This window comes from Portunus trituberculatus, chromosome 15 (genome assembly GCF_017591435.1).
Source record: "Portunus trituberculatus isolate SZX2019 chromosome 15, ASM1759143v1, whole genome shotgun sequence".
NCBI classification, from domain to species: Eukaryota; Metazoa; Arthropoda; class Malacostraca; order Decapoda; family Portunidae; genus Portunus; species Portunus trituberculatus.
The window spans coordinates 9,701,129-9,723,628 of NC_059269.1; the positions used below are offsets into that span (position 1 = coordinate 9,701,129).

General features: G+C 42.7%; 1 protein-coding gene and 1 long non-coding RNA gene across 3 annotated transcripts in view; one reads left to right on the forward strand and one right to left on the reverse strand.

The window, feature by feature from the left end:
• The window catches only part of LOC123504263, a 39,388-nt gene extending 31,767 nt beyond the window's left edge, over positions 1 to 7,621 (forward strand). Inside the window, exons 1-3 of one of the 2 annotated variants that reach the window (XR_006674778.1) lie at positions 2,993 to 3,158; positions 7,072 to 7,261; positions 7,475 to 7,621. This is a non-coding gene — a long non-coding RNA (uncharacterized LOC123504263). Of the gene's footprint in view, positions 1 to 2,992; positions 3,159 to 7,071 lie in introns of those variants that run through there. The other variant, XR_006674779.1, reaches the window with a different exon arrangement.
• Positions 7,622 to 17,762: 10,141 nt separating this feature from the next.
• LOC123504264 (POC1 centriolar protein homolog A-like) lies at positions 17,763 to 22,037 on the reverse strand. The gene is given in 5 exon segments (XM_045254659.1): positions 17,763 to 18,580; positions 18,582 to 19,352; positions 19,871 to 20,018; positions 20,474 to 20,768; positions 21,747 to 22,037. Coding segments are annotated over 4 exon segments (1,293 nt in total). The 5' UTR covers positions 20,767 to 20,768; positions 21,747 to 22,037; the 3' UTR covers positions 17,763 to 18,499.
• Positions 22,038 to 22,500: the final 463 nt, after the last annotated feature.

A 22,500-nucleotide genomic window follows, 5' to 3' on the forward strand; every position in this document is an offset into this window, starting at 1 on the left:
ATATTAGGCTTTTTTTTTTTTTTTTTGCAGAAACTTAGTCTAATGTTGTGTGGCTTATTCTTTGTTTTTCTCTTTCACTTTCCCGAAGGCGTTCCTGCTACACAATTACGTAATGTTCGCAGAGTTTTTTGTTTTCCTTTTTTTGCCGAGAACGCTGCATCTTGCTAAGGTCACATGTTATTTACGAGGGTACCACCTGTGGACATAGGTATGGGCTATTCATTGCCGAGGACGTGACCTTTTCAGAGGGCGTAGCATATTCTCAAAGACGCCGCCCTGTCCCTGTGGTGTGATGTTGGTTGTCTGGCGTCGTATGATAACTGCCATGGCGTTCAATGAGGCTCGTATCTTTCACCACGTCTATTTTTCAAGGCCACAGAGATGTTTGGCAAGGGGTTCAAGAGTGTTTCTTCAGTTAATTATGTAAAAATCTTGTCACTCTGCCTGTAGAACTGTAAACTTCGTGTAGATTTGAATAAAGGCTTTTGAAATGGTGGAGGTCAAGCACAGGAGTGTCTGAGAAACGAGCCTGACTTACAAACTAGGCCTGCATGCGTCACTCACTAGTCACTAATCATTTTCCATCATAAGAACGCAGTGAATTACCACTTTGTTTTCCGTGTTTGAGTGAAAGTTTTACGCTGGTGTGCTTACTTTGCTTCGTTCATGTAGACTCTTATAGCAAGGATACGAGTTTTTTTTTTTTTTTTTTTTTAATTCTTCCTTTTTTTTCTTTTCTTTTTTTCTCACATAAGAGGATAACTGTCATACCCTCCACCATGAGTCAGGGACGACCGTGGGTCTTGTGTCACTATTTTCAGACATTTCATGTATGTATGTTTAAGTTTATTTTTACTATATTCACTGGCTGGAGAACGTGTCATGACTTGCAAACGGATCAGTGTAACGAAGCGAGCATTGAAATGATACATGACAACTTCTGATCTTGAATCTTTATTGAGTTACTTAATTGTCTTGGGTCTTGCTTTGTTTTACACTTAACACTGCAACGTGGATTCCTTGGAAGTTAGATTGGCCTTGCTCTTTTGAAAGTCTGGGTTTTTCCTCCTCTTCTCCTCCTCCTCCTCCTTCGCCTCACCTTTGTCCTCCTCTTCCTCCTCTTCTATTTTTTTCGTCTCACTCTTTCTTCTTTTTTTTCCTCCTCGTCTTCGTCTTAGTCTTTTCTTCGGGTGGAACATGTAACTCACTTGTCTCCTTTTTTGTTTTCTATCATATGTTATTATTAGTTATGTTAATTTACCATAAAGGAAACTAATCGTTCCGTGTTCTTTACAGTTTCAAAAGTATAAGAGACCCTGACACATGTCTCAACTACAGAATGATGCACAGAACATGCACTTCACCCAAGACAGACAGTTAATGGAAGCGTTCTTCATGACACCTTTAACGTTACACCCTTCAATACTGGGACACATTTTTACCTTGAGATTTGTATACAATTAGACCATTTTATTTACATTAAGAAGGTTCTATGGAGGTCAGAAGATTAATGGCCACAGTCTTCACTATTCTAATCCTCACACCACTTGAGTTTCTGAAGCTGTATGAAATCACCAATTACTAAGCAGCAGAATGAATATGAAAACGCGTCCTGGTACTGAAGGGATCAAGTTCATTTAAGGCGCTACAACACTATTTTTCACCTTTATTTTTAGCTAAGGACGCTGTACCTAATATTCAATCGTATCTATGGATCTATACAGCCAAGTGCGTCTACTAAGAATTAAGGACGGTAGGGGTGACAATGCTACCAGTTTTTGCTACTTTCATTTTTATTCATCACCTGGCAGTCACTCCTGTGGTGGGTCCTGGTGGTCCGTCGTCACCACCCTGAGATATTTTTCCTTATTCTTTTATTCCTAAGTCAGTGCATTAACCCCTTCTGCCGGGTGAAGGTTACGCCATTATTGATATTTCTCTCTCTCTCTCTCTCTCTCTCTCTCTCTCTCTCTCTCTCTCTCTCTCTCTCTCTCTCTCTCTCTCTCTCTCTCTCTCTCTCTCTCTCTCTCTCTCTCTCTCTCTCTCTCTCTCTCTCTCTCTCTCTCTCTCTCTCTCTCTCTCTCTCTCTCTCTCTCTCTCTCTCTCTCTCTCTCTCGTTTTATTATTCATTTATTTTCCTTCTGGCTCGTCATAATTAGATAGGTAAAAAGTGGTATAGTGGTGCTTTTCTGTTCGTTCAGATCATTCGAAGACAAGTGTTTCATGTCACCTCGGGAAACGAATCACTCCCAAACCCACGACCTGTAGACTTCAATTTCGAGACACATTTTTTCCTTTTTTTTTTTTTTTTTAGGTATAATTAGATGATTTTATCTGCATTAGGAAGGGTCTATGAGGGTCAAAAGATTAATGGCCAGTTTTCACTATTCGAATCACAACATATGTTTCTGAAGCTGTATAGAATCGCCAAATAGTAACCAGAATGAATATGAAAACATGTGGTACTGAAGAGATTAACGCGAGAGGAAAAATTATGTCGTCTTCCTGACCCCGACATGAAAAGGCTCTGGACCAGCAAGTGCCACACAGACAAGGAACCAAACAGCCATTACAATTAAACCTGTCTCCGGAACTGCTTAGAAAAACAACCTAAGTGCCACGAAAGGGAAATTGATTGTCTCTTCCTGCATTTCTTCCCTGATGACGTGTAAAATCTTAGCGTGATTCACTGCAGTGGATGACATCAAAGGTCATTTCTCGCTGACAGGAAGTGTGAAGGTCAATTAATCTTTTTTCATATAATTTCCGGTGACCTTTGAATGTAATGTGTTGTATGTATGTACATCTAATCCCGCCCCCCCTCCCAACCTCATGACTTCATTTCATCGGTACGCGATGCAATGCAAACTGTGCACAAACAATTACGAGGTATCAAGTATCATTTCGTCACTTAACTATACCCTTTCAACTAGTAATTGAAACTCACGGCCTTCACACACACACACACACACACACACGTCGGTCAGTACGAGGTCTGAGGTCTTTCCATCCGGTCACGGCTAGCTCAGTGACAAGCAGACGACCGTAGGTGAAGGACATTATATTTGCACGTGAGCCACGCCATGTGTGATTGATAATTAGATATAGAGACAGACGGACTAGCACTACTACTACAACTACTATTACTGTATACGAAAGTGAGTATTTTGTCTCCTTGCATCCGCCACTCCCTATTCCTGCCATCGCGTGAGTCACTCCCTCAGTCCTTCTCTCATGCTGTCTCCCTAAACTTTTACTTTTCGTGTGAGCTTCAGGGAAATATCTTGCCAGTTATCATAAGATTCCATCGGCGGAAGGAAATGTCACGAATGACTGGGAAATAAGTTTATTTAATTGCTCAAGAGCGTTGTTTACTCAGCGCCAACCAGCTATGTTGATGCGGCGCACTTAAACACACTAATCAGTGAGAGGAAATGTGGTGAGACCTTAGCTGTGGAGATGCTGATGCAAAGAGAGCTCCTACTACATCACCGGCTGACATGACTGTGAAAGAGTACGACTGATAATTACTGTTGTAATCCCACCCTTAGTTCACTAACTACCTTAGCACCATTCTATATAGTGTATTCAATGAGATGTGGCAGCAGCAGCATTCAATTGGACATTGTTCACGAGGAAAACGTAAATGTAAGCATATTGCTTTAGTTCGTGAGTACAAAGTCACGAGGCACAGCGGTGCGTCACGCTGAGACGGTTTGGCATTAAGGTTATCGTGAAGGTTTGAGTCTCCCCTCCAAGCTTCCTTATTTTCCATCCATGGCGTCTGTAGGCTTAGCGACTTCCTGCCGCGAGGGGTGCCAGGGTCCACAGCGAGGACTCAGCCTTGAGTTATCACTTATATAATGAGTATTAGTCATGGTGATGCCGGAAGTAGAGCGCTGATTGCCACGTGTTGTACGTAAATAAAACATCAAGGAAACTCTTTGTCGGACTACTTTCTTTCCGTGCTGACCTCAGACCTTCCTGCCGATCGTGTTGGCCTTGCCACCGCGTGCACGGCCTGACCTTCACCTGCACTCTGACACGCCCCCTCTGATGACTGGGCCCGCCTGCGTGGGCCGCGTGCCCTCCGGCATGTCTCGCCCGTGTAGGGCTGTGTGTGTGTGTGTGTGTGTGTGTGTGTAATTCACCTCGGTCGCCTGCTGGTTACCTAGCCAGTCTTCCCCATTACGGAGCGAGCTCAGAGCTCATAGACCGTGTGTGTGTGTGTGTGTGTGTGTGTGTGTATTTATGAGTGTGAGTGTGTGAGTGTGTGTGTGTGTGTTTAACATATACAACGTATTAATCAGCTTATTCTGGAAATGTCGCACGTTGACCCAGACGAGTGACGCTCCTGTAACAGAACTGCCACCCACTTGACCGAATTCTGGTTTTTCCTCCCCGCAACTCGCCTGACCCGCTTCACAACCTATCACCCCTTGAGTTTGAATTGCGGGTTTCAAGTTTTGGTTGTATAGCAATGACAGCAGGCAGGCAAGGAAAGTCCCCGCACCACCTCTCCTTTCCAGGTAACTTGGGCAATAATGAACGGGACCTGGTTGCCCCATGGCTGTCCTTTCATTACTCTTACCATTCGTGACGTACCCAATTTGTAAAGACGCAACATTCCCGTCTTGGTACAGAGTCAATAGTCGATTGACCTCCTGCGCTTACTTCTGCTGCGTCTGTTTCTCTGTTGAGTCCTATTGATGTATACATGTCATCAGGTTTTGTAAGAAAGCTTTCAGGTTATCACGGGAATTAAGATTTCAAGAATACGCTAAACAATAGAAGAAGGCGCGGCAGGTTATTCAATTTCCCATCATGTCGTCGCCACATTACATCTGCACCAGTTTGGAATATGTACTCGTACGGTGGACTTCTTAATGAGCAGCCGACGTGCTTTATATGTAAGCAGGGCCAGCTGGTTCTTTGGCACAATGGGTTGCCTGTTTATGGTCTGAAGGTTGCGAGTTTTGCTGTGGCTATTGTTGGTTTTGCGGTGGGAGAAGTAGCTCTCTCTCTCTCTCTCTCTCTCTCTATATATATATATATATATATATATATACATATATATACACACACACACACACACACACACACACACACACACACACACACACACACACACACACACACACACACACACACACACACACACACACACACACACACACACACACACACACACACACACACACACACACACACACACACACACACACACACACACACACACACACACACACACACACACACACACACACACACACACACACACACACAGTTTTATGAGAGTGACAAGATTTCTACATTATTAACTGAAAACACTCTTGAAAACCTCACTAATTTTCTCTGTGGGCCTTGAAAACAGTCGTAGTGAGACCAAAGCGTTTCTGAATATAGACCCTTAGAGAGCGTTCTATCACCTAGATTGTTTTTGGAAACCTGCCAAATTTATGCTTCCACATGTGATATCCAACTCGTTTTCAAGCTGTAACAGGATTGGCCGGCGCAGTTCCCGTGGACAGTAAAGACTTCGCTATCTTTGTGCAAATGAAGTATTTTTTTTATCATAATTCAGATATATCATTACACACACACACACACACACACACACACACACACACACACACGCGCGCGAGCGAGATTTTTGCCATCTTTCATCAAGGCCACTCGATGTTGTAGGTGTTCCATACTGGGCGTCCTCCAACACCCCTTCAAACACTTAAGTACCTCCTGAGATGCCTCGCTCGTGCCTTTTGATCTGAGAGGATCTTGAGATGATTTCATACAAGGGCGTGTGCTCCTTGCAAGCCAGGGGGTGATGATCATTTACGGATAAAGGAGGGAAGGAGAATCATCCGCAGAACCACGATTTTCCACGGCGTTCATCTCCGTTATCCGTGACCTTTGAGTCCCTGGCTGGGTAGTAAAGGCTCCCAGGCTGCACACAAGGCCGTCTTTAATGTCCGAGTTACACTGTCCACCATCTAGGCTGTTTTCCACCCACCTATATATTGACTTTTTACTAGAACTCCAAAATTTATCCCAGGCACTATAACTCCTAAATTTCACTAAGGTTTTGTGAAAAATTGCATTGCAGTTTGCTCCAGAAGTGCGTTTTAACTGTTCTCAGAATTCTTGACATTTACCAATACGTATAAACAACCTACGTTAGGGTGAGACGATTGTCAGCCTCCAGCTCCTGCCTGCTCCCTGCTGCTGAGTCGTGTTTTGTTCGTGCATGTAACATGTACAAAATTAGTCATGTAAAGATTCCTTTTCTGTATTTTTGGTATTACTTAATTCCTCCCCGCTCTATTACGCTCCAGGATTCCTTCCCCATTGATAGCATTACTGTTATGGGAAGTACGTCACTGAACTTAAGTATGCTCATGCCGATTGAGCTCAGGACGAGCCAATCGCACAAACTATTTTACCACACCACTTAAGAATCAGAAATCATCCTTCATCTTAATGTCCTTGCCACACGCAAGAAGTCCCACTTTTTTTCATCTGGGTACAGACATGAAGACACCATAAATTTTGTTTTGCGTCTTCGTTTATTGCTTCGAAAACAATTATCACCCTTGAAACGCTCCCTCCAGATTAGCCCGAGCTGCTGTCAAACTGCCAATCCTCCTGAGATTCAAAGCTATCCCACACAGGAGTGTTGTTCAGCTACTGAGTTTGCTATCCAGAAACTAGATGATAAAAGGTTTATCATTGACTGATATTTGTCACAGTTTTGGCTCTTCGCTCTCCGACTCCACGTTGGGCTAACCAGTGTTTAAGGACGGCATATCTGACTGGCACGCTCTAGAGACGAGTAACCTTTCAGTGATTATCTCATCCTCCCTATTCGAGAACTGTTATATTTTGTAAAACTTTCCTCACTGAGATTATATGTAGTTTCACATTATATATTTTCTATCTATCTGTCCGTCTGAATCTGTTATATGCTAACTGTATTTGTTTATCTGTCCATTTGTTTATCTACTTTATACGTGTGTGTGTGTGTGTGTGCGCGCGTGTGTGTACCTAAAGTAAGATGTTTTTGTGTTCCAGGGTGGACAACTATCCTGCTCCTACCCCAAGTAGTGCGCCGCGCCTACCAGCGTCTTCATTTCTGCGCTTGTAAACCTTTACCTTTGGACACCACAGGGTCAGGACTCAGGACGTGAGGGGAGGGGGATCCCCGGCCAGCCATACAACAAGTTGGCCTTGGCTGACGGTCCGCTGCCATTTGGATTATAGAGTAGCTATTGCCGAGAAACAACAAGGGCCAGCAGCAAAAACAATTATCGTGGCGGACAGGGGAAAAAAATAACGGAAACTCCTCAAAATACATTACTGTCCGAGTGAATTAATGAATGAATAGTGAACACTGGCCACATTACATTTATTAGAGGCTTTGTACAATTGATTTATACATGATTTATACATTTATTAAACCCTCATTTCTTTCCAGATTGAAATTGTCCATAACTCTCTCCACAAGATTCCTGATGGTGGTGATGGTGGTGATACGGAAAGCAGGAAGAAAGAAGTGACAAGTTTGAAGTTTGAAGACGCAAGCCAAATCCAGGAGAGGAGCAAGTGAACAGCAAGCAATTAACAGGCAAGTTTTTTTTTTTTCTGTTTAATCTGCTGCTAAAGCTTGGATATACCACTTGTTGATTTTGTAACCACTTCTATTGTAATATAGTCACCATATGGTTAGTACATGTATTCTTTTTTTGCTTTGATTTGGTATATATGAGACTTATTTTGATTTCTTTTTGAGGACAAATTTTGAAGACATAAAAATTTATCTTCAAAATAATTTCTTTTTGAAGACATAAATTTATATCTTATGATTTTCCAGCACACAAGAAGGAGGAGGTTTTAAGAGGCTGCCAAGGGACCACCACCACCTGGTATAGCTACAGCTGGAGTAGAGATGCAAGCAGCCCTCGGAACCATTTGGACCAGCCTGCCTTGGATATCCCAGTTCACCACTATTCAAGATGACAGAAGAGACTCGCCCAAGAAAGTGTGGTCTGGATTCAACTACTTGAGTGCACCAGCATCCTACCTTGCCAAGATGCCTCCCTAGCTAACCTGTTGACAGATGGCCTTGAAGTGTAAAGACAGGGATATATATAAGGAAGTGCAAAATGTAAATATTGTGCAAATAGGTATAAAATTTGTAATTGTGTCCAAAAGTTGTGTAGAAAGTGCCCTAAAAGGGTACTTTTTTGTAACAAAGTGTACCAAAACTGGAAAAAGTGGTCTAAAAAGGGATCCAAAAACTGTACTAAGTCAAAAATACTCCGAAGACCCTTCGGAGATTTTGTAGTAGTGTGTGTAGCATTTGTTCAATAAAAGGTATTTTCCCCAAACATTCTTTATTAAATTTCCCTACATTCTTCAATACAAAATCTCCGGAGACTCTTCGGAGTATTTTGGACTTAATACAGTTTTCAGAGCCATTTTTGGGCCACTTTCACAATTTTTATAGTATTTCAATACAGTTTTCAGAGCCATTTTTGGGCCACTTTCACAATTTTTACAGTTTTCAGAGCCATTTTTGGGCCACTTTCACAATTTTTATAGTATTTCAATACAGTTTTCAGAGCCATTTTGGGCCACTTTCACAATTTTTATAGTATTTCAGCAATTTTTTCACAATTTTAACTATTTCATGCACTTTTTAGGCCAAAACTACAGTAATTTGGGACACTAAAATGGCAATCTTTACAATTTCTATAACATTTCAGTCACTTTATAGGCCTAATTTATACATTCAAAACATTATCCTCTTCAATAATGGGCAAGAAAGCATCCTGGTGTGGTAGCAGGCTAGTACAACGGTGCAGGGAAGCTGTTGAACCCAGACCACCATTTCTTAAGCAAACTATTTTCTTCCTCCTCTTCAGTGTGAGCTATGCCATCCTGGATTGGTCCCATAGATGCATGGGAAGCTGTTGATCAGTCACTTTCATTGTCCTGGACAGGCAGGATGCTTGGTTCAAGGAAAGTTACCAGAATGGTGAATCCAGACAGACAACTGGTGATGCATGTTCTTGTCCCATCACAAACCTGCGGAGGAAAAGACAAAAATATAGATTAATTCCTAGTCGCCAGCCATGAAAATAAGCATTCCCTAATCTAATAAAGCAGCTTTCAAATACATACACCTTGATTTTCTTCCTATATCTTTAATCTCATTTGTCTAGTCTTTGAATCTATCCTCAATAGGAAGATTCTCAAACATGTCACTTCACAATCTTTTATCTGATCACCAGAATAGTTTCCATCAAGGCTGCTCTACTGGTGATCTTCTGACTTTCTTTACCGAGTCTTGGTCATCCTCTTCTAGAGATTTTGGTGAAACTTTTGCTTTTGCCTCAGACAAAGATTTTATCTCAAAACAACCCTCCTACAGTTTCTATCCTTCTCTCTGCAATTTCATCTTTAGTTTCCTCTCCAACCATTCTTTTGCCACTGTGGTAGAAAGCCACTGTTCTTCCTGTCACCCATTCTCTTCCTATTATTCATTAATGGACTTCTAAACCAAACTTCTTACACTCTCCATTCCTATGCTGATGATACAGTCCTACACCTTTCCACGTCTTTTCAGAGACGAGCAACCCTTCAGAAATTTAACAGATTCCGCAGGGACAACACAAAATGCCTGACTTCTGATCTTTCTAAGACTTTTGATGGGAGACAGACTTAAGAGTTTAATGCCTCAAAACTCAACTCTATCTATCAACTTGAACAACCTTCCACACAACTATCCACTCTTCTTTAATGATGCCTAACTGTCTTCTACACTGAATATCAATGTCTTGTCCTTTACTAATAATTTAAACTGGAAACTTCACATCTCAATTCTTGCTTTAACAGTTTCTATGAAATTAGGCTTCCTGAGATGTCTGCCAGTTTTTCTCACCCCCCAAACTGCTAACTCTGCACAAGGGCCTTATCCACCCATGTATGGAGTATCCTTCCCATGTATGGGAGGATTCCACTCACACAGTTTTGTTAGAGTGGAATCAAAGACTGACTGTCTTCAGCCTCTCTCTCTCACTGCTGTTGCTTGCTTCTACTGCCATTTTCATGCTAACTGCTCTACTGATCTTGCTAACTGCATGTCTCCTATTCTCCTATGGCTTTGCTGCACAAGGCTTTCTTCTTTCTCTCACCCCTACCTGTTCAACTCTCTCATGCAAGAGTTAACCACTACTCTCAAATCATCCATACCTCTCTTTGATAAACTTTGGAGCTCTGTACCTGCTTCTGTATTTCCAACTTGACTTCATTTAAGAGTAATATTTCAAGACATTTATCCCTTTATTTGGTTAACTTTCTCAGACCTGCAGGAGGACTAGCAACTAAATGGGCCCTTCTTTTTTGTTGTTTTATGTTGTTCTTGATCAGCTTTTCCTTCTCACATAAAAAAAAGAATTTGAGCTCAACTGCAGGCACCCACACAGACCTGAGATACTAACCTGCTACTGGTGTCCGAGAGGTGATTGGAGTGCTGACTTGTGGTGTTGTGGTGTCAAGGAAGGGTCTTGGTGATGGGAGAGGAACTATGTTACGGTTCTCTTCATCATCCACTACATGTAGATTCCTGAAAGTTATAAAGTAGATTTAAAATAAAAAAAAAAATAATAAAGCAAACTCCCAACAGCCCTGTCATCTCACTAAAGATTCAACAAAACAGTTTCAATTTTCAATCCATGAAAAGAAGAGAGGAACTAACCATACACCTCACTGGACTGAAAGTTTAAGTATACAATAATGCCTCTGGTTGGTGGGAAAGAGAAGGGCAATTGAGAGCATGCCAGGTCATTAGATGGGTGGGGGTCATTTCTCCTGGTCTAGCAGCAATGACAACTATGAGAACTAAGGTACGTTAATAGTACAGTGCTTGTCATCAGCGGGAATTACTTGGCTCTCCTAAAGATTGACTCTCAGACTGGCAGCAACAGTGGACCACCACAACTGTGAGGAAGATCCTCTAGATTCAACTAAGTAAGCCAAGAAACTAAATGAACACTGCAGCCATTTAGATAACTAAGAGAGCTGCAGGTCAATAGTGATCAGTTCAAGTTGTATATTTATGAATTTTTGACTTAAATAATATGCTAAAGTTCTCTAGATATATTTGATCTAGGATCAAAAAGAGTAAAACTATAGTAAAATTATTAAACTGAATAAAGAAACATTAAAAACTAACATATCAACCACAAAATACTTCAGAGAGAGAGAGAGAGAGAGAGAGAGAGAGAGAGAGAGAGAGAGAGAGAGAGAGAGAGAGAGAGAGAGAGAGAGAGAGAGACTAATTAATTTCGTAGAACTGTCTTGGTTGTTCTATCATGTATGTGTACTATACGCGTCGGTCCACGACCATCTGTGAGGGTGGGGTAGTGTTTGGTTGGTTGGGGGTATTCGGTGGACCCTCCCCTACCACGAGAGCTCCCTCCAAACCCTCCCCAACAGATCCCCTATGCTCGCTGGTTGCATATTGTTGACCCGCCATCACTACCAGACCGAGTACAAGGGAAGCATCTTGCGTTCTTTCCATACAGCATCACTGAGCATTCCCGCTGTTCCTTCTTCACTGCGGGCCGTTCGGCGCTCACTCGCGAGTCGCGACCCCTTCCCACTCACGCGTAGGGGACCACAGTATTTCCTGTAAGGTAGAATTTGGTGCAGAACATTTTGTCATAAACTAACGTAATAACAGATCTACTATACATTTCAGCGGTGGACAAACGGTGTTTTTTGCAGATATCTCCTAAACGAATCGTTGGATGAGTATGATATTTCAACACACTACCTTGAACATCCGTTCGTAATTTATGGTTAACATACCACACAGTGCTACATGTGTTATGTGAGGAGTTTACTCGTGAAAAATAACACAAACCCGACGAGTCATGTTGACGCATTCGAATGAAAGTGTGGCCCCCCCCACACACCCACCCAAACCATTCCTAACCACTACGTCTCCCCCCGGTCCCCCGTCTCGGAAGTCCTCGCCCTCTATCCCTCCTCTCCTCTCCCTAGCTCCTCGCCTCCCTCACTCCTGTGTCCCTCCCTATAAGTTAAGTTTATTTACAGAAAGTTATATATACAGAAGATGGGGGTGGTGTATCTCCTCGCTAGAGATACACTGGAAGAGATAGAACATCAGAGGAAGACACTGAAGCCATTTTCGATCTCAAAACCCTGAACAAGCTCAGGGCGGCCGCTTTCAGTCCCGTCGTTCCGCCAGAACTCCGTGCGCGCCGCACAGTGATTTGCTCCCGCCTTGATGACCTGGTGTGTGGCTACACCAAGGAAGAGTACATGGCGGAAATTCTCAGGGCCCAGGACTGGGCCACGGTCGTGGATGCCTACAAATTTCCACGATCCAACACCCTGAAGCTGGTCTTTGGCTCCAGCGCCATGGCAGAGAGGGCGGTGTCTGGGGGCCTTCTGCTCTTTGGGATGAGCATCACCTCCAGCCAGGTCCGTCTTGAGACATACACCCCTCTGATGGCCTGCGACAGATGCCACAAGGTTGAGGAGCACCGCACCAAGAATTGCCCCAGCCCCGAGACTATCTTCGCTGCTCTGAGTGTGGGGGAGGAGATCACACCTTCCGGACCTGCCCTGCAGATACTAAGAAGTGTATCAACTGCGGGGAGCAGCATAGCGCTAGGGCCATGCGTTGCCCAGTCCGGAAGGATGCTTTGAGAGAGAAGCAAGACCGGGCTCGTATGCAGTCCTCATACGCCATGGCGGCAGCGTCAGCTCAGCCGTCACCCACACTGACTGCTACACCCACCTCCATGCAGGGCGAAGCCTCCACCACTACATCCAAAGGAGTAATAATTCTCCTCCACGCTCACATGATGAACGTGGCTCTTCCCGGGAGCTTCCAGACCGTGCTGTCACAGGGCCTTACCCTTAACGGCATGCCTCAGGTAAGGCTCCCAATAAATCCCCCTTCTCCCCAGATTCTGAGTTCTTTGCTGGGCTCGGACGTGGTGGAGAAGGCCAAGCAGATGACAGAGGAAGCGACGGCAGAAGTAGCTGGACCACCGAAGAAGATGCCGACAGCTGCAGACGCCACACAAGACCACCTGGCCGTCGATGAAGGGGCAACTCATCCTCCTAGAGAGATGACCAGCCCTTCTGCCTCACGTGCACGCCTCCCTGGCGAGGCCTTCTGTTCCTTTTCTCCTACTTCCTCCACAGACCTCTCCTCAGAATCCTCCATGGATGATGATGAGAGTCTCAACTTCGCCATCGCCAGGAAATCCTCCGCCAGACTGCCCAAGACTAAGAAGAATGTACTTGGGCTGCTCAACAAACCAGGGTTTGCCATCCTACACTCTGGTAAGTCTGACGCTGACCGAGACAGGATTCTTGATTTTATTACCAAACAGCCTGGCTCGTGGGATCAGTACATCGCCTGCCTGGACGACGAGGACTTCGAGGAGCTTGCTGCCCAGCCACCCCCCCACATTGACGACCGTCTGCAGTACTTAGGACATATATCACCCTCAAAATGACTCGACTCAAGGTAGTACAACACAACGTTCACACCTGGACCACGCGTAAGTTTGACCTAACTAACACCTACAGACAGCTAGACCCAGACATAATTTTGATAAACAGCCACGGACTTAGAAACGATTCAAGACTTAAAATCCCTGGTTATCATGTCCACCAGCAAAACATCTCTAATGAACAAAATGACGGGGTTGCCATTGCAGTAAGAACCAGAATCCGCCACAGGGTGGAAGATGACTTTTTATCAGAGACGTTGGCCATTGTAATTGACACTATAGACGGGCCACTTACCATTGCGACAACCTACCTCCCTCCACGGCGCCCATACATACCCCACCCGGACTTCCTTCGCCTCTTACGTAGACACACCCCTGTACTCCTAGCAGGGGACCTTAATGCCAGACACACAACACTTGGTCACACAACTACCAACCAGGTTGGACGCGACTTGTTAGACTACACCAGACACCAAACAGCATTACACTTGGGACCTACTTTTCCTACCTTCTACGGACCCGCCTCTGCTTCCTCACCCGACATTGTTCTTGCCAACAGGGCCAATTTTCTCAACCACTATATTTCTCCAGGACCACTGACTACAAGTGACCACATCCCTATCATCATAGACATCTCCACCTCACCAATTCTCATACCCACATCACGACAATTCAATTACCGCAACACTGACTGGGACACTTTTTCGACAGACCCACTTTTAAACATGAGCGACGAGACAGACATCTCCAGGGGGGACACTCATGGAGATAGACGAAGCTATATCTACCTGGACAGACAAAGTCCAGACAGCCATGACAACACACATACCCACTAAGTCCTTCAGACTACAACCAGCTCCCTTTCCATCTCGTACCACACAACTACTCAGACTGCAGTTTTTAGCTTTACGACAGAGAGCAGCTCGTCTAGGCTGGACCTACGATGACTTCCGACGATATACTGACATACGGACTCAACTCAGAGATGCTAGACTGACAGAAGCTAATGACCACTGGCGACGAACTCTTACAGTCTTATCAAACAATTACCGAAACCCAAAAATCTTCTGGAAGAAGCTCAAACTCCTTTCAGGAAGGACGCAAGGACAGGACACTCACTTAATAACTGACGGGGGACGAAAAGCCTTCTCTGACAGGGAAAAAGGGGAAATCTTCTCTGACATATGGGGCAGAGTGTATAGAAACACATTTCATGACGACTTCGACGAAAACGAACAGGTACAGAACTTCATTACTGAAAACTCTCACAGAACCAATCCTCACGACAGAGCAGACCTAAACAGACTGACAGGCAACACACACCTAGACTGTCGTATCTCTTCCGAGGAGTTGTCTGGAGCCGTCAAGGGTGGCCTTCGAGGAAGAGTGGAAGATTAAGACCAACAGGGCAAAGTCCCTCCCTACTTCTCCCACCACTGTATTTATACATTATAATGTTCTGTAAGTGTGTATGTATAGATATGATTATTAACGAGTATGGTAGAATTTCATGAAGGCAAGAAGTGGTTCACGTTGATAATTACTGTACAACAGCACGTTTACGTGTAGTATATAGAAGAGCCATGTTTGCAGTCGTTATGGTCAACCATGTGAACATGATGTGCTGGAATTACCTGTGACCTGGACCTTCTACTGTTAGGAAAAGTTGACTCTTATTACGTACTGTCTACCTACTGATCATAAAAAGTGGTCTAGTTTATATATAATATTATTTTGTTGTTAGATACGTTGCTTATTATCCAGCTATACGGCCATTAACAGCGGAATTAGCTATTGCTTTCACGGTCGTTTGACCCACTCTGGTTTTCATGTCCACATATACCAGCAATTGTATTAAATAATATCATTAATGTATGATATGTATGTACATACTGACGTATGTAACTTATACCTATACGTATGTAATTACAATAGGGAAAAAATCAAAGGTGGAAGGCTGATGGTGTGAATAGGGGGTGAAGAGAGAAGCGGGGAAGAGGGTCATGCGATATTGGGGTAGAGGAGTGGTCTGGGGGTTCTTCAGGGTGGTGGTGGAGGGGTTAGACGAGTACCCCACAATCGTCCGATTCTGTATAACACCTTTGATATGATGACTGGATTAGGCGTAATATCACTCAGTAAACTCCTAACATAACACATATAGCACTGTGGTATGTTAACCATAAATTACGAACGGATGTTCTAGGTAGTGTGTTGAAATATCATACTCATCCAACGATTCGTTTAGGAGATATCTGCAAAAAACACCGTTTGTCCATCGCTGAAATGTATAGTAACATAGGAAACAATAAGTCATGGTAACTTCACATGCCTTGTGCAGAATGGGGCTTCCTAAACGTGGTAACTGTAACGAGTCACTGCAGTAGCTTGTACGTTTCGGCTTCACTCCTCCTTCAGAAGACATGATGTATGTATACAGGCCATAGCAAGTGTCCCACACACGTCTAAGTATAAACTGCCTCGTTAGGACTCTAAGCTGTCCAAACTAAGACCCATAACTGGTCTCACACTCATATAGCTTTATGCAAATTGAAAGTTACTCTTACATGATTAAATCTATCTACTTGTTTCCTGAGGAGCATCTAGTCTAATCGAACAAGCACAGAACATACATCAATTTCACCATTCTCCTGTTAAAATCCATCGTTCCTGTCCTTCAACACTAGTCTAGCGTCACAATGCCACACTACAGCTGCTCAGAGGGCGCAGTTACCAATTACCATTGTCACCGTTTATTGTCTCCTCGGTGACACCTGAACGGCTCTTCTCAGGGTGAAATACCATTTTCAGTTCAAGCTGTGGTATTTGTAGTAATCAGAGCAAGGCGAAAAGAGAAGTTAGTGATATTAGATTTTCAGTCTGACTTGAATGATGTTGATAGAGAAAACGTCAATCGAAATGTGCAAAACTTCTAGAACCTTCTATAGAAATTTGTCATAGAGGAAGATGAACGTGTTAACGCATACCCTTACCTCGTTCCTTTAGTACTTTGCGAAGGCAGTTGACTCTAATATCGGACTCTTTCCAGAAGGACAGCTGAAGGGAAGCAATCGGGAAATAGGATGCCTCACTTCAAGTTTCTCATGATGTTCTGGAAGTTTCGCTGTCTTAATTCAGTATTTTCCTGCAGTTTCAAGCCCGGGTGGCTTTGAACAGCTGATCATTTACTTTCACTCCCAAAGGCGTGGATATAACAAATAAAGGCACATTTTGTCTCTAGACACATACATACCTCCATCTACCAACACAGTGCACAGAAAAAGGAAGGTGGAACGACACACACACACACACACACCAACAATTGCCGCAGCTAGACTGACACCTTGAACGCCATTTCTGCAAATGTTTCACTCCTAAACGCTGATCGAAGCTTCTGTTAACGGTTAACCCCTTCAATATTGGAACACATTTTTACCTTAAAGTATACGATTAGTCCATTTTATTGACATCAGGAAGCGTCTATAAAGGTCAGAATATTAATTGCGTCTACATTATTATGATCCCCCACATAAGTTTCAGAAGCTGCACAAAACAACTAAATATTAAGTAGAATGAATAAGGAAACGATTCATGGTACTCAAGGGGTTAATGGTGATGAGTGTCACGGTGAAGGTAGTGAATGATTTAGCGTTCACTTTTCTCTTATTGATTCTTTCCTTAGTGAAAAGGAAGGACATAGGTTAACTCTGAGACCATGTGACAGTTGACAGTAGCACTAAGTAACGTATAGGTGGTGGTAATGATGTTAATGTGCTGGCGGTACTGGTGACTGTGACAAGCTTGTTTTCCCAGTAATTATCTTAAATGATGGTAGGAGCGATGAATACATGTCAGTCTCCAACATTAAACATTCTAGAAAATATTTACTTTATCGACAAGAAAAAAGAAATGACGTACAAATCATGAAGAGAGAGAGAGAGAGAGAGAGAGAGAGAGAGAGAGAGAGAGAGAGAGAGTTTAGAAGAATTGCAATAGAATAAATAGGAGAGAGAGAGAGAGAGAGAGAGAGAGAGAGAGAGAGAGAGAGAGAGAGAGAGAGAGAGAGAGAGAGAGAGAGAGAGCTGATACCAAAAGCTTGTAAGTTTAGAAGAATTAAAATAGCATAAACAAAAAATCTACTAATGACTCGTTCTTGACTTCATGGTGTGGTTTTAAAAGGTGATTTTTTACACAAATTCTGAGTAAAATTCAAAGCCAAGTTTATTTCCAGCATGTACAGAAAATATATAAGTACTTTTATTAATGTATATTCTCTCTTAATTGTTACTCTCACTAATATATCAAAAAGTAGTGAATAAGTCATAAGCAACAAGTAATTCTTTTATGGTCCTCTATGCTTATAATGTATTCTTGGATATATTTATATTTTTGCAGGTTAATTTCTCCTTAACCTATGCATTCTCAGTTCCTTCCAGCCTCTCCTGTACCTTCTATACTTCTCAAGATATATAAAATGGTCTGATGCAAGTTTAGAGCACAAGTAAGGGAGTAACTTAATGAAAGCTCTTAACCCCTTCAATACTGAGATGCATTTTTTACCTTGATTTTTGGGTATGATTAGATAATTCTATTTACTTTAGGAAGGGTCTGTGGAAGTCAAAAGATTAATAGCCACAGTCCTAATTTTCTAATCCTAACATGTTTCTCAAGCTGTATAAAATTGCCATATTGTAACCAGAATGAATATGAAAACATGTCATGACTGAAGAGATTAATGCTAATGTCTAAGTTCATTTCCATGTGATATAAGATCATAGTCATATTAGTTTACTCCTTCTAGTGTCTCATTCTGTAAAAGGCATGCTAGGAATTTGCTGATAGAGCCTATAAGGACAATTAATGTTAACAATACCAATAAAAATCATGATTTAACATTTTTCAACATTCATCAAAATCATGTTTCATCGGTGAGCTAAATTTCACATATTCTTGCTCATGTTCTGCTGCTGATATGCTACTTCAGCCACCTTATTCTCTACCATCGATAGCCTCTGCTCCAGGAATGACACAGGTCTGGGTGAGTGTGTCCATCTGAGAAGACAGGTGCTGCACAGTAGATTCAAACTTCATCAGCATATTTTTCAGTTCATCCTCTGCTCTTATGTCCCTCACTCCATGCTCATGGTGGGGATCAACCTGAGGCCGTTCCTGTTGCCTTTCCTCTTGTCTGTAATCCTCCACCACCACAATATCATCGTCCTTGTCATTCTCCCCACCAAAAGGCACCTGGGCTGTGACATTCAGTGGGCTATATGATCTTCTCTCTTCCTCCACCTCCTCTAAGTTCTCACAAGGTTCCACAGACTTCAGGTTACCCTGCCACACCATTACCTGTTTGTCTTGGCTTCCTGAGGCAAAATGCTCACCACTGGAAGAAAAGTTACAGCAGGTCACTGATCCTTGGTGGCCATGAAGGGTATAGATAGGGCGGCCTTCCAGCAGATCTAGTAGTTTTAGAGTTTTGTCAGCTGAGCAGGTCGCCAAGATGTGGCCCGACGGGTGGAATGAGATGCCCAGCACTGGCTCTTCATGAATGTCGTAATGCTGTAACAACTTACGTGTTCGGATGTCGTACACCTTCACCACACCGTCCTTGCTGGCAGAGGCAATGCAGGAGCCCGAGGGATGGAAGGCCACATGTGTACAGGAGGTCTTGAGCTCAGTGAAGGTGTGCAGGGTAGTGGCATTGAGGGCGTCGTGCACCTGGACTGTCTTGTCATCAGCACATGAGACCAACATGCGACCATCAGGTGAGAATCGGACACAGCGAACCTGAGGTAACAAGACAAATCTGCTCACCACATCTGCATGGAAACAGCCTTCAGATCTACATAAATCTAGCTAATCAAACTGATCCTTAAAACCCCTTTAAGGATGACTATAGCAGACAAACCTCCATTTGCTCATATTCTCACATATCTTTCCATCTATTCTCATTCTCAGGCAACTTTTGACATTCTTCTCTTCCTCGGATCTCCCAAAACATTTGCAGTGACACACACAGCAATGAAGCTCACTATCTTTGACTTTTCTATTGTGACAGCCTGTTTCTCCCATCTCAAAGAGGAACCACTGTTGGGTGGCTAGTTCAGTTCACCATCACCTTACAGGCAGGGTCTCAGTTCATCATATAAGCAAGCTAAAACCTAACAATTGGTGCTTGCTGCACTCTATCCAACAAGTCCACCTTCAAGGATGTAACAACACTGTTAACCATGTGAAGATGCTGAGCTGAGATATCATATTAGCCAAGCTTATTTCTATGACAGCAAAATACAAAAGCAACAAACCCAGTTGGTGTGTGTAGCAATGGAGCAAACAAATTTATGGCGATGCACAGCCCAGATCTTGAGAGACTTATCATCTGAGCCTGACACCAGCTGCTGGCCGTCAGGGGAAAAGTCTACAGATCGTACGTTGGCCTGGTGGGCTCGAATGGTGTGGAGTCACCTTGAAAACACCAGCAGTAAATCAGTACTGGCTTGTTTCTTGTATGGTTGGCAAGCAAATTGTAGCAAGTACCACAGACACAGTGTATCACACAGTAAGACAGAATATCATAGAATCTTACTTAAATAGGCTGTTTTAGGAATGAGAGCAGTAAATAGCACAATAAAACCAATCATATTAAAAGTATTCATTTCTTTGAAATTTTCATAAAATAAGAACTCTTTTTCATTCGCCTTCTTTTCTCCTACATAAAAGAAAAATAACTATAACTAACACTACTTATGTTATCGTCAAAATTATGACAGAACATGAAAGGATACAAATTATGTACAAATATGCCTAAGATTAATAAAAAGGCATGAAATATAACAAATGAAAAAAATGGCTGAATACCCATAATTTCTTCTACAATACAGATCTGGGAAAAATTATACAAGATCAATTCAAGTCCCTCACCTCTGACATTAGGGATCCAGAGGCGCACGGTGCGGTCCCTGGAGGCAGAGGCCATGAGGTTGCCACTGGGAGAGAAGCGCACATCATTGACAGCATCAGTGTGGCCGAGGAACCTGTATGCTCTGTGCCGCTGGCGGTGGTTCCACATCATGAGTGTGTGGTCGAGGGAGGACGACACCAGTTGAGTGTTGGTTGGATTGAAGTGTAGTGCTGTCACAAGGTCACGGTGACCCTTAAAGTGGCACTTGAGTGTGGGGTCTTCACTTCTCACTGAGGCCATGGCTGCAATGGAAATAATACTGCTAGATATGCCATGAAGAATAAAAGATTACAATTTATTCTTTTAAGACTTTTAAACTTAACCACTTCAGTATGGGGACACATTTTTACCATGAGTTTTGGGTATGATTAGACAATTTTATTGATACTAGGAAGGGTTTATGGAGATTAATGACCAGAGTCTTCACTATTCTAATCCCCACATAAGTTCCTGAAGCTATATAAAAATGTCAAAGTAGTAGATAGAATGAATATGAAAATGGGTTATGGTACTGAAGTCATCAAGAATTGCCACTGCTTATTAGTTAAGAGGAACTCCAAAATCACACCAGTAACATGGAAAAACAAACATAACGACAAAAACACAGACACAATCACACTAAGTTACATTTACATGACAATAAACAAGCAATGATGTATCTGTCACAAATAAAGATAAAAATGTAATGCTTCAACACCCTCCCCCAGCAGTGTGAGGAGGATAAAGGGAAGCCATGAAGTCATCTACACTAGAATTAGATCGACAAGTGAGAAAACCATTACCTAAGATGAAAAATTAATTAATAAAAGCAGAAAACTAAAAAAAAAATGCCAATAAAAAAACAGAAACATTGATTTTTAAAGAGAGCTTCGAGTCAGAATAGTCAAGTGTGTAATGGATAGTTTGGGAAACACTACTATTTAGGTATGGGGGGCGGCCACTCCTAGCAGTCTTTTTCTTTGGACCTGTAACGCTTAGAATCTATAGATCTCCCTGCTTCTTTCACCGTCTGTATTGTTGTTCCCTTATTGACCAGGACACGACTTCAAAAATGTTCATGTGGCTTACTATTTCACTGCCTTTGTCACCTGTCAATCCTAATACGGTTCTAATCCCTCCGTCTTCATTATTCCTTTTTTTCTTTCTTCTTCTTCCCTGCCTATGATTTTTACTATCTGCTTGCCACCATCCTCTAGCTCAGTCATTAATGCATCACTCACCTGGTGTGTTCTTCAATAACTCTCAAATTATGCCTGAAAACAAAGAGACCACTTCAAACCCACCGGTCGTGTAAACAATGAAATGAACATTCAACAAGTGATCTTGATCTTGATGCTACAGGTGGCTCGGGCTCCTGTAGAGGACAAAAAAGACAAAACAGAAAAAAAAAAAAGTAGCATTTATCTTCGTTAATAATCCCTACACCTCGCTCGCCACATTCTTTCCAGATACTCCTTCACAGCCTCCATCATCCTTTCACTCGTCTCTCTACACAGTCCCAGCAGCAACACCATCCAACACCATTCAATAAGTGATCTTGATCTCGGTAGTACAACTGGCTCTGGATTGGCTGAGTGCAGAGATAGCATAGCCCGAAGTATTATTTAGAAACACACTAGGTAAAGAGAGGTTGAGAGAAAAGTTAGGCAAGGTCGGGTACAGTCACAATCCCTTATTAGCTTATACACAGGGTGATTAACAGCCAGAACGAGAAGAATGGGTGGGGAATGTCTCGTGTTGTATACAGATGATGTAATTAAGAGTGAATTGGCAAATGAGTTTCAATTTTTTTTCGGATGTTGTAGCTAGATAGGTTTGAAAGATCTTTTGAGTGAGATTAATTTTAGTAGTGAGAAAAGCAGGGTAAAGGTTAGCGGATGAGAAAAATTCAGTGTGGAGAATGGGAGGGAATGAGATACAATAGACGGATGAATATAAGTGTTTCCGAGGATATGGCTGAGTCTGAATGGTTGT